The 12,984-nt window shown below is 44.4% G+C and overlaps 1 protein-coding gene across 3 annotated transcripts in view; it reads left to right on the forward strand.

Moving 5' to 3' along the window:
• Positions 1–810: 810 nt before the first annotated feature.
• CCDC60 (coiled-coil domain containing 60) overlaps positions 811–12,984 on the forward strand; it is a 277,795-nt gene continuing 265,621 nt past the window's right edge. For 2 of the 3 annotated variants that reach the window (XM_073676397.1, XM_073676398.1), the window contains exon 1: positions 811–1,232. In XM_073676397.1, coding sequence (XP_073532498.1) covers positions 960–1,232 — 273 coding nt within the window. In that variant the 5' untranslated portion in view covers positions 811–959. The remainder of the gene's footprint in view (positions 1,233–12,984) is intronic. The other variant, XM_073676399.1, reaches the window with a different exon arrangement.

The following is a 12,984-nucleotide window of genomic DNA, read 5'->3' on the forward strand; positions in this document are numbered from 1 at the left end:
ACATCAGAGGCGGCACAAGGACCCGTTATAGACAGTGCACAGTGACCCGTTATAGACAGTGACCCGTTATAGACAGCGCCCCGTTATAGACAGCGCCCCGTTATAGACAGTGCACAGTGACCATTTTCCACACGCACCAATTGGAGGTTGTGAATGGTTCATTCCGTAACTTCCGTGAATGATGTGCGCATATGTGAAGACCTGAATAAGATAATCACACAATTATATCACTTTGATTCACAAGGACATGACATAAGGCAGAGCGGACACAGACAGAAGAGGGCGCTGTGCAGAAACTGTATATGAGCCCCTTGCAGCACATAGTCTTTCATAGTTCACCCCTGTAGTGGCCTCCGCACCTATGGGCCCCTGATGTAAGGAAGAGGTAATGTGGCAGACAATATTATTACTTGTCTCCAACCTGTGGCTCACAGAGATGTAACAGAACTACAAGTCTCAGCATGCTGGTAGCTATACATCTGCTGGAAAACATAGACCACTGAGATATCACTGATAAGCCATATATGATAAGACTGGCTGCAACCATGACTACAGCCGCTTCATCCCAATCACTCACTCCTCACACACTCCAGCGCGCTAGCCTCACAGCGCCTGCAGCAGCCTTTATAGTATCCCGGGAGAAACCATCGCACTTAGGTGAGAGGGGGAGCTTTACACCGATATTCACGGCAGAGAAGCATTATTTCTATAAACGATGTTATCTAAAGTCTTATATCCTTTCACAGTGAGTGGCCAAGTAATAGGTATTTGTGTAGCTAAGCGCTGACCCGCGTGAACACCCCTCTAGTCCGCAGTGGGATGACCCAGGCGTCTCTGTAACCAGGGGTAACCAGGCAGAGTGGCGCTGCCAGGGGGAGCTACAGAGGCGCGGGGAAGTTTGTGTGTACTGTCCAGGGCGGCAGACGGCACTGCTCAGCCACAGCGAGGATCGGGCAGACATGCCGAGAAGTCAGAGCGACCCCAGGAGCTATGTGCGCATCAGGCCTCTACCCATCCCCAGCCAGAAGGGGCTGAAGGTCCAGGCCAGGAGCCCCTCACACTACAGGTGCTGGGCACCGCAGGAGCTGTTCTGGGACAAGTACTGCCGCAGACAGAGGCAACTGACCAAGCAGGGGTACAATGCCCCCAACCACCAGCCCTACGAGGAGCTGGGGCACCCCCTGGTGCTGGAGGCCAAGAAGCTCATCCTGCACTCACTGGGGCAAGACCAGGTAAAGGGCACATGTGCCACAGCCGTGTATCATCTGCTGCAGAGAACCTGCATATAGACCCTGCATATAGACCGTGCATACAGAGCCTGTATATAGAGCCTGCATATAGAGCCTGCATATAGAGCCTGCATATAGAGCCTGTATATAGACCCTGCATATAGAGCCTGCATATAGAACCTGCATATAGACCCTGCATATAGACCGTGCATACAGAGCCTGTATATAGAGCGTGCATACAGAGCCTGTATATAGACCCTGCATATAGACCCTGCATATAGACCGTGCATACAGAGCCTGTATATAGAGCCTGTATATAGAGCCTGCATATAGAGCCTGTATATAGAGCCTGTATATAGAGCCTGCATATAGAGCCTGTATATAGAGCCTGCATATAGAGCCTGCATACAGACCCTGCATATAGAGCCTGCATATAGACCCTGTATATAGACCCTGTATATAGACCGTGCATACAGAGCCTGTATATAGACCCTGCATGCAGACCCTGCATATAGACCCTGTATATAGACCCTGCATATAGAGCCTGTATACAGACCGTGCATATAGACCGTGCATATAGACCCTGCATACAGAGCCTGTATATAGACCCTGCATATAGACCCTGTATATAGACCCTGCATATAGACCGTGGATATAGACCCTGCATATAGACCCTGCATACAGAGCCTGTATATAGACCCTGCATATAGACCCTGTATATAGACCCTGCATATAGAGCCTGTATACAGACCGTGCATATAGACCGTGCATATAGACCGTGCATATAGACCCTGCATACAGAGCCTGTATATAGAGCGTGCATACAGAGCCTGTATATAGAGCCTGCATATAGAGCCTGTATATAGAGCCTGTATATAGAGCCTGCATATAGAGCCTGCATATAGACCCTGTATATAGACCCTGTATATAGACCGTGCATACAGAGCCTGTATATAGACCCTGCATGCAGACCCTGCATATAGACCCTGTATATAGACCGCGCATATAGAGCCTGTATACAGACCGTGCATATAGAGCCTGCATATAGAGCCTGCATATAGAGCCTGCATATAGACCCTGTATATAGACCCTGTATATAGACCGTGCATATAGACCGTGCATATAGAGCCTGTATACAGACCGTGCATATAGAGCCTGCATATAGACCCTGTATATAGACCCTGTATATAGACCGTGCATATAGACCGTGCATATAGAGCCTGCATATAGAGCCTGTATACAGACCGTGCATATAGAGCCTGCATATAGAGCCTGCATATAGACCCTGTATATAGACCGTGCATACAGACCCTGCATATAGACCGTGCATATAGAGCCTGCATATAGACCCTGTATATAGACCGCGCATATAGAGCCTGTATATAGACCCTGTATATAGACCCTGCATATAGACCCTGCATACAGACCCTGCATACAGACCCTGCATACAGACCGTGCATATAGAGCCTGCATATAGAGCCTGCATATAGAGCCTGCATACAGACCCTGCATATAGAGCCTGTATACAGACCGTGCATATAGACCCTGTATATAGAGCCTGTATATAGACCCTGTATATAGAGCCTGTATATAGACCGTGCATATAGAGCCTGTATACAGACTGTGCATATAGAGCCTGCATATAGAGCCTGTATACAGACCCTGCATATAGAGCCTGTATACAGACCGTACATATAGACCCTGTATATAGAGCCTGTATATAGACCCTGTATATAGAGCCTGTATATAGACCGTGCATATAGAGCCTGTATACAGACCGTACATATAGAGCCTGCATATAGAGCCTGTATACAGACCCTGCATATAGAGCCTGTATACAGACCGTACATATAGAGCCTGCATATAGACCCTGCATATAGAGCCTGTATACAGACCGTACATATAGACCCTGTATACAGACCGTGCATATAGACCCTGTATACAGACCGTGCATATAGACCCTGTATACAGACCGTGCATATAGACCCTGTATACAGACCGTGCATATAGACCCTGTATACAGACCGTGTATGCATACAGGGCCTGCATATACAGTGGAGAAAATAAGTATTTGATACACTGCCGATTTTGCAAGTTTTTCCCACCTCCAAAGAATGGAGAGGTCTGGAATTTTTATTGTTGGTACACTTCAACCATGAGAGACAGAATCTAAAAAGAAAAAAACAGAAAATCACATTGTATGATTTTTACATAATTAATTTGCATTTTATTGCATGAAATAAGTATTTGATACAATAGAAAAACAGAACTTAATATTTGGTACAGAAACCTTTGTTTGCAGTTACAGAGGTCAGACGTTTCCTGTAGTCCTTGACCAGGTTTGCACACACTGCAGCAGGGATGTTGGCCCACTCCTCCATACATATGTTCTCCAGATCTTTCAGGTTCCAGGTCTGTTGCTGGGTAACATTGAGATTCTGCCCCCTCCAAAGATTTTCTATTGGGTTCAGGTCTGGAGACTGGCTCGGCCACTCCAGGACCTTGAAATCCTTCTTACGGAGTCACTCCTTAGTTGCCCTGGCGGTTTGTTTCGGGTCATTGTCATGCTGGAAGACCCAGCCACGACTAATCTTCAATGTTTTTACTGAAGGAAGGAGGTTGTTGGCCAAAATGTCACTCTACTTTACCCCATCCATCCTCCCTTCAATACGGTGCCGTCAACCTGACCCCTTTGCAGAAAAGCACCCCCAAAGTATGTTGTTTCCTCTTCCATGCTTCATAGTTGGGACGGCGTTCTTGGGGTTGTACTCATCCTTCTTCCTCCAAACACGGCGAGTGGAGTTCATACCAAAAAGTTCTATTTTGGTCTCATCTGACCACATGACCTTCTCCCATGCTTCCTCTGGATCATCCAGACGGTCATTAGTAAACTTCAAACCTGCCTGGACATGTGCTGATGTGAGCAAGGGGACCTTATGTGCCCGGCAAGATTTTAATCCATGATAGCGTAGTGTGTTACTAGTGGTAACGTTTGAGACTGTGGTCCCAGCTCTCTTCAGGTCATTGACCAGGTCCTCCTGTGTAGTTCTGGGCTGATTTCCGACCTTTCTCAGAATCATCCCTACCCCACGAGGTGAGATCTTGCATGGAGCGCCAGATCAAGGAAGATTGACCGTCATCTTGTGTTTCTGCCATTTTCTAATAATTGTGCCAACAGTTGTTGCCTTCTCACCAAGCTGCTTGCCTTTTGTCCCGTAGCCCATCCCAGCCTTGTGCAGGTCTACAATTTTGTCCCTGGTGTTCTTAGATAGCACTTTGGTCTTGGCCATGGTGGAGAGGTTGGAGTGTGATTGATTTTGTGTGGGGACAGGTGTCTTATTACAGAGTAAGAGGGCTTCTTAATGAAAAACTAACAGGCCTGTGAGAGCCGGAATAATTGCTGGTTGGTAGGTGATCAGATACTTATTTCATGCAATAAAATGCTATTTAATTATTTAAAGAAAAAAAAAAGTGATATTCTGGTTTTTATTTTTAGATTCTGTTTCTTGCAGGTGAAGTGTACCTACGATAAAAATTTCAGACCTCTCCATTGTTTGTAGGTGGGAAAACTTACAAAATTAGCAGTGTATCAAATACTTATTTCTATATACAGGGTGTAGACCCTGTATATTGAGCCTGTATATAGTGCCTGTATACAATGGGGTATATTATCTACTTACATATTACATGCCATTATGATATGTAATACAGGTTATTTTATTGGAACTTTGCTGTTTGCTTCTGATTTATATTATTTATGAATAATTAAAGGGGTGGTCCAGCACCTAAAATGTATTTTATAACTATCTTTACATCCTAACCACTTTTGTAATTTGCTTTATTATGAAATTCCCTACACATCTACATATCTAGCTAATTCCTTAAAAAACATATTTATGTATTTCCTGTGACATTTCTTTTGAAACAAGTCTTAAATGTTACGTCACAGGAGGCTGGTGCTGCGCTCTCTCCCCACAGTGTCCATCGCTGCTTCTGGAACAGGACGTCATAGGGGGCAGCTCTGCAGTTACTCACTAGTTTCTTGCATCACTAGCCCCTCTGAAGACATGGCGGAGACCGAAGCAGAGTGCTGGCACTGCACTTACATCTGCCACAAAGTCCATCACCCAGGATCCAGGATGTCTTCAGAGGGGGCGGCGATGTAAGAAACTAGTGAGCAACTGCAGCGCTGCTCCCTGTGACGTCCAGTTCCAGGAGGAGCGATGGATGCTGCGGGGAGTGAGTGCAGCCCCAGCCTCCTGTAATATCACGTTTGAGACTCCACTTCCATTGAAGTTGACATTTCATTTGAGAGAAGTAAAAAAAACACATTTAGAGATTAGGTAGATAGGGAAAAGTGTAGGATGCTGTGTAATAAAGCAAATTACAAAAATGGTTTGGGTGTAAAGATAGATAGAAAATACATTTTAGGTACTGGACCACCCCTTTAATGATATTTCCCTTCACTTACCCTGCCTCGACATGTGCTGTTAAACTGGGTAGATCTAACCTCGTATCCATACAGATCGTCACTAATGTCAGGTAATGGACTCTACTGCTGCTCCTGTCTTTGTTGATTGGCTGCAGCAGTATCAGCAAATCTGCAGTGTATGTCACCCCTGCAGTCAATCAACAAAGACCGGCACAACTCTGGAGAGTTAGCGCTGGACCGAGGAAGGGTGAATAAGGCTTCATTCAGAAGTCAGTGATTTTTCGCGTATGAACGATTTTCATTAGTGTTTTGGATATAACACGTAGTAGCCGACGTTTTGACTGATATCACTCATCACCATGTTATTCTATGGGGCTGTGCACTGCACACATATGTTTTTTTTCCTTGGATGAGGTTGGTCCAAGGAAAAAAAATCACAACATGCCCGAGTTACCTCCAATAATTGGATCACACTTAGCCATTCATGTCTATGGGTCTGTGGAAAACATCGAACCGCACTCAGATTACATCAGAGTGCTGTCTGATTTTCACAGACTGACTGCATGGAGATTTTTTTTTTTATTTAATCGGATCACACTCTGATAAGAGTCTGATCAGAGTGTGCTTAGCGTAATCGACCCGATTCTCTCAGATGAGAGAAAATCGGTCGTGTGACCCCGGCCTAACTGTGATATGTAAAAGTGGATGGAAGGGCTCTGGGCGGAACTAAGCCCTTCCATTGTCAGCCTAACACCACCCTACACTTACATGATTACCTTTTAGAGATGTTGCTAGAGTCTCAAAGGTAGGTAGCTGGGAATACAAATGAATCTTCCACACAAACTGCTTGGACACAGGGTGCCTTTCTCTGCCAATCTGAGGCTAGGTCATCAATATTAGATGCCTAGACCCCCCTTTAAAATTAATCTGTCAGCAAGTTTTGCTACCTCATCTAAGAGCAGCCTGATGTAGGAAAAGAGACCCTGATTCCAACGATGCATCACTTAGATTACTTACTGGGTGCTGCTGTTCTCACACAATCCGTGTTTGTAGATGCAGCATGCAGCAGAGCTGAGAAAGCTAACTCCGCCCACACAGTGAGCTGCTTATCACAGGAGGGAGTGGTCAAACTACCAGTCATGTGCACATCAGATCTGGCAATGAGAATCTCCTAGTTATAAAACCTTCACTGTAAGTAAACAACAGCACACAGCTTCATAAGTGACATTGATTTCAGTGTCTTAGCCCCTACCTCATGCTGTTCTCAGATTACTTAGCAAGAGTCTGCTGACATATTCCCAGCTCATATAGGTGTGATACTCAGGTGTTCACATAATTTTGACCTTTGTAAGGCAGCACTAGTCATCATAATGGGGGATACTCGCTGCACCGGGTCAATTAATGCACACCAGCAATGTCTTTCCGGTATTTCACAATGCTGCAGTTTATTGCACTTCATAAACCACAGTTCACACATATAATGTCCACGAGCCCAAGTGGCAGACAGGCCCATTTGGCCCAGGTTACAGCCTTCAGCAAGGTAATACTTTAGCAATGTCCATACAAGTATCCATATAACAAAGTGTATTACCTTTGCTGGGTTTAGTTGCTGCAGTCCATTTGATTTGCCACCACTGTGGCTTTGCGGCTTCCCAGATGGGGGTCTCTAGCCGTCGTCCCGTCTAAGGCTACTGGTATGTCTTACACCGTCAACATCCAGCCTGCGCCTTTCAGGACTCTTCAACAAGCCGCTGCCTTCCAAGGCCACTAGCATCCACTCACAGGATCCAGTCTCGACCTTTCAGGCTGCCAGGCTTCACTCGGCCTCACACGGTGGTGTCCCACACACGGGAAACAGGCCTCACCTGTCTCCCATCAAGCAGGGTTTATATATCCATCCCGTGCGCGCACACACACACACACACACACACACACACACACACACACACACACACACACACACACACACAGGACCTTGCTGATGTCACAGTCATGTGATCAGACAGACATTCTGTGCGCGCAGGACCTGTGCTATGTCACAGTCATGTGACCAGTCAGCTGAGGGGGAGGTACATGGTCAGTCAAAACACACACACTGGATCATTACAGTAATGCCAAGCACCCGCTGCATTACACCTTGTAGAGCAGATAAGTGAGCTGCCTTTCTGCCCATATGATATGAGGACTGTTAGCAGTCATTAGTCATAACCATAAGTGCCATCCCTGGTAATGTAATCAGTCTGGACAGCTGAAGGCTGAAATTTCACGATTACTGGACTGTGATCCCCTTATTTTACATGGTCAATATGTGTCTCATCTGAAAAATAGGATCCCTCTGATAAATGTGTGAGAGTTGAGAGGTTTTCATTTTTCCCTATTTGCCATTCTGCATGATTGAGGTTTATTGGCTGGACGACGGAGGCTGCATATTTTTTATCAGTGGCAGAGCTACATAAAGCCTAAATTGATGGTTATGGAAGAGAGAGAACACATAGGTCTAACTAGGAGGGTCCAGTAGTGGGCTTATGATAGACAACAGTGACATTGACATAATGCACAGCATAGCAGTGGTTTCCGGACCACACGGCTTTTTTATTTAATGCCCTGAATTTGGATTGAGACATGTGTTACGGGTCCAGATGGTGGAACCACTGCCGTGGTACAAGGAGGGACCAGAGTATCTTTTATTCATTTTATTTTGTTTCTTCTTTCTGTGTTTAGGTTATTATTGGATTATATTTACAGTAATGTGCAATGTGGTCATCCCAATTATCTATTGCAGGGGTGGGCAGGTAATTTTCCCAAGGGGCCACATGAGATACTTTGACTGTTGTGGAGGCCAAACCAACTGGCCGATCTTAATTCTGCTTATATTAATTTTTATCACTTAATATTGAGCAGAATGAAGTCTGTTGTCTCACTGCTCCTGATAATACATGTTACAAGACGGCTTATTGTAACATGTATTCTTACCTGTAGGAGCTAATCAAAACCATACAATTTACTGTTTTTTATAAAGTTTATATGAAACAGGAAATCATACTGCTTCGGTTGTTCAGCCCTTGTACCTTGATCAACAGCTCCCAATACACTATGATGCCCCACTGTCCCCACACTGTATGATGTCACCACATAACATTGTCATCACACAGCACCTCAAACAGTATGATGTCCCCACAGTCCCAACACAGTATGATGTCACCACATAACATTGTCATCACACTGCACCTCAAACAGTATGATGTCCCCACAGTCCCCACACAGTATGATGTCACCACATAACATTGTCATCACACAGCCCCTCAAACAGTATGATGTCCCCACAGTCCCAACACAGTATGATGTCACCACATAACATTGTCATCACACAGCACCTCAAACAGTATGATGTCCCCACAGTCCCAACACAGTATGATGTCACCACATAACATTGTCATCACACAGCACCTCAAACAGTATGATGTCCCCACAGTCCCAACACTGTATGATGTCACCACATAACATTGTCATCACACAGCCCCTCAAAACAGTATGATGTCCCCACAGTCCCAACACTGTATGATGTCACCACATAACATTGTCATCACACAGCACCTCAAACAGTATGATGTCCCCACAGTCCCAACACAGTATGATGTCACCACATAACATTGTCATCACACAGCACCTCAAACAGTATGATGTCCCCACAGTCCCAACACAGTATGATGTCACCACATAACATTGTCATCACACAGCACCTCAAACAGTATGATGTCCCCACAGTCCCAACACTGTATGATGTCACCACATAACATTGTCATCACACAGCCCCTCAAAACAGTATGATGTCCCCACAGTCCCCACACTGTATGATGTCACCACATAACATTGTCATCACACAGCCCCTCAAACAGTATGATGTCCCCACAGTCCCCACACATATTATGATGTCCCCATATAGTATTATGTCATCACACAGCCCCTCAAACAGTATGATGACCCCTTAAACAGTTTAATGTCCCTACCCAGCCCACCATGCAGAATATCTCTACACATCCTCTTTACACAGGATTATGTTCCCTCTTAGCCCCCCCCGCTCAAAATGATGTCCTCACGCAGCCCCCTTTCACAGCCAATCAAACAGTATGATGTCCTCTCAAACAGATATCATCACAAAGCCTCACTACACCATATTATGTAGTGAGTAGTATCATTATGTGACATTCCCACAGCCCACCATGCAGAATGATATCCCCACACTGCCCCTTACACAGTATTATGTCCCTACGCAGTCCCCACTCATAATGATATCCCCACACCGCTCCCTTACATAGTGATAAAGGGGATGTCCACTACTAGGACAAGTTCTTCTTGAACTAAGTGTTTGGCCCCAATAAAATAAAAAAGCTTATACTCACTTCCCGTGCCGGCTCCATTCCCGCAGTGGCAGCACTCGCTCTCCCCGGGGCTCCCGCGCTGTTGTCGTGATTCCGGCGCTCAATCATCGCTGGCCTCACTGTCCCCTCCTATGTATGGATTGAACATGAAGAGGAAGTCCAGGCTGCGGCTGCTCTCTGACTTCCTCTTCGCGTTCAGTCCATACGTAGGCGGGGACAGTGAGGCCAGCGCTGATTGGCCGTCGGTGTCACGTGAACAGCACGGGAGTCCCGGGAAGCGTGAGTCCTGACACTGCGGGAACAGCAGCGCCACAGGAGGTGAGTATAAGCTTTTTTATTTTATTGGGGCTAAACATTTAGTTCAAGAAGGGCTTGTCCTAGTAGTAGACAACCCCTTTATGTCCCCACACAGCCCACATGCATAAAAATGTCCCCACACAGCTCTATTACATAGTATTATGTCCCTACACATCCCCCTTGCATAGTATTATGTCCTCAAACAACTCCCATGCAGAAATATGTCCCCACACAGCCCATTTACATACTATGTCCTCATACAACCCCCATGCAGAAGGATGTCCTCACACAGCCACCTTACACAGTATTATGTCAACCCCCTCCCACAGAATGATTTAAGAAAATAAAAATAAAAGTACTCAACTAACTCACTGCTGGTGTGATGTAGTGACGTCATTGCGACCCCTGCGCTTTCAGAATCACTGGCACAATGATGGACCATTCCTGTTCCATCATTGTATTCACTGGCATTTGCATCCCAAGGATGCAGATATTAGTGAAGGTGGGATGCCGGGCAGAGGGTAGCTGTGTGGTGTGGGACGCTACTGCATAAAGCCCTCTGGCTGTCTTTTTCCGCGGGCCGCACCGGAACAGCCAAAATGCCACATGTGGCCTGCGGGCCACACTTTGCCCAAGTCTGATCAATTTGATTATTAGATTTGAATTAACGCAGCAAAGTATGGACACGGGCCGCTCTCCAGTGAGCCGAAATAGCACAATCAATATTGTGTCTACTGGCTGTGTAGCTGCATATGCTGCCTGTCAATCACTGTGAAGTGGGTGGAGGAAGCTGGTGTATTCTCAGATTATTATCAATATAAAGGTACTGGAACGACCTTTTAACATTTATTGGGGTATGAAGTGCTAATGGAGTAGTGGTCCCGTAGGTGGTGATCTCAGGTGGTGAAGGGATTTATTACGAAATTCCCAGTGGTCTACAATCCAGCTTCTTAACTTGTGGTACGTTTACCCCATAGGGTACAGGCCATGTATCCAGGAGGCATACTCTATGTGCCCATGCAAACTGAGTTGGGCAAAAAATTGCAACATTTTAAACAGTTTTACATCCGAATTCTGGCAAAAAACTGGTTGATAAATCGGGACCATAGAATACTATGCACGTACACTGTCAGAGATCACATTGTAAGTGAACTCAATGAGGGATTTTTTTTTCCCATTTTTTTTGTCCTATTGGGAAAAATCTGCAAGTTTCTTTTTCCTTAATATACTATGGTATAAACCATGCGCATTACATCTATTATTACTTTGTTGCCCACCAATGAAGTTTTGCTGTTCATTGTTCTAGTAAACACATCAGAGCTTGAAAAGAAGATAAAATCCTATAATAAATTCTTCGTTTAGATGATAAAGTCACACAAATGGATCCCATTCCAGAGAAAAAGGCGAAAGAAAAGCATGTAAAAAGTGAATATCATTTTAATTATAGGTTCTCGTCTCCGAGGGAATGTCGGAGAACAACACGTTTAGTAATTAGCAAACAAAAGCAAAATAAGACTTTTAGCCATTTAATTAGCTGTTGTTTTGCTTTATTTTTACATTTAGAGGGAGGAATAAGCAAACATTTGCGTACGAAAAATAAAATCAGTAAAGCCATGTTAGTGCAGTAAATGTGATGTTAGGATAAATCCATTTTCAGAATGGAATAATCAGGAAATATTGTTTAGCGTAGAAGTATGTTTATTGAGAACATTAAGGTAGGCATTGCGGCGTGCATGCTAATTAGCCCGCGTACTGCAGGCTTGATGAGACAATCTATTCACATTAGCCAAGGCAGATAAGCTGTTTATTATTTTCTTTATAGAGGCAATTCTTAGAGTTTTCCATGTACTTAATAATAATCTTTTAATTACTTTTTAAAACGGCCGACAAGCAGATGGCATTTTATATAGTACAAAATTCCAAAATCTCATCATCACATCCGGTCCTATATGGCAGATTCTTCAGAAAGTGTGAAAGTAGGTTGACCTGAAGGCCACATCTACTACTATGAAGTCTACAACTGACTGTAGACTTACAGCTTTGTGGTTAGGATACTCATCTAAGCAATAAAAATGTGTCTGAAATGTGTCTACATACTGTATATAATTTCACAATATCAATCAATATTCCCATCACTCTTCTTAAGAAGAATATGGCACCTTACGGTTTCATGCACATGCTGAGGTCCATGAGACCTTTACTGTACCTCTGTCTTCATTGTCACACATAGCGTCATGCCGTATAGGCTTCCTGCATGTTCCTCTGCCTGTATCTGACTAATGGAGCTTTTTCCATTGGTCTAAACCAATTGTTTTTAGTTTAATAGAATAATTATGAACAGTTATCGAATAAATTGCTATTGATTGATTAATGATGACCAAATGACTACCACTATGGCTGCTCTTTCTGATGTGTCTTTAGCAAAAATGGCCACAACAGCTGCTTATAAAATGTGTTGAACATTTTTACCAAATGTAGAACAATAACAGACCTCTAATGAATTGGCATTTGGGCATATATGTCTTTGCTTGAAATCCTGTTTATAGGTAGGGCTTTCTGGATTTTAGGCCACATTCAGACATCCATTTTTTTTTAAAATATTTAAGTTCTAAATGTGTTTTTTGCTGCTAGAACACGTACTCATTAT

Source organism: Phyllobates terribilis, unplaced genomic scaffold (genome assembly GCF_046119375.1).
Source record: "Phyllobates terribilis strain yellow unplaced genomic scaffold, ASM4611937v1 Scaffold_1__5_contigs__length_1240528914, whole genome shotgun sequence".
NCBI classification, from domain to species: domain Eukaryota; kingdom Metazoa; phylum Chordata; class Amphibia; order Anura; family Dendrobatidae; genus Phyllobates; species Phyllobates terribilis.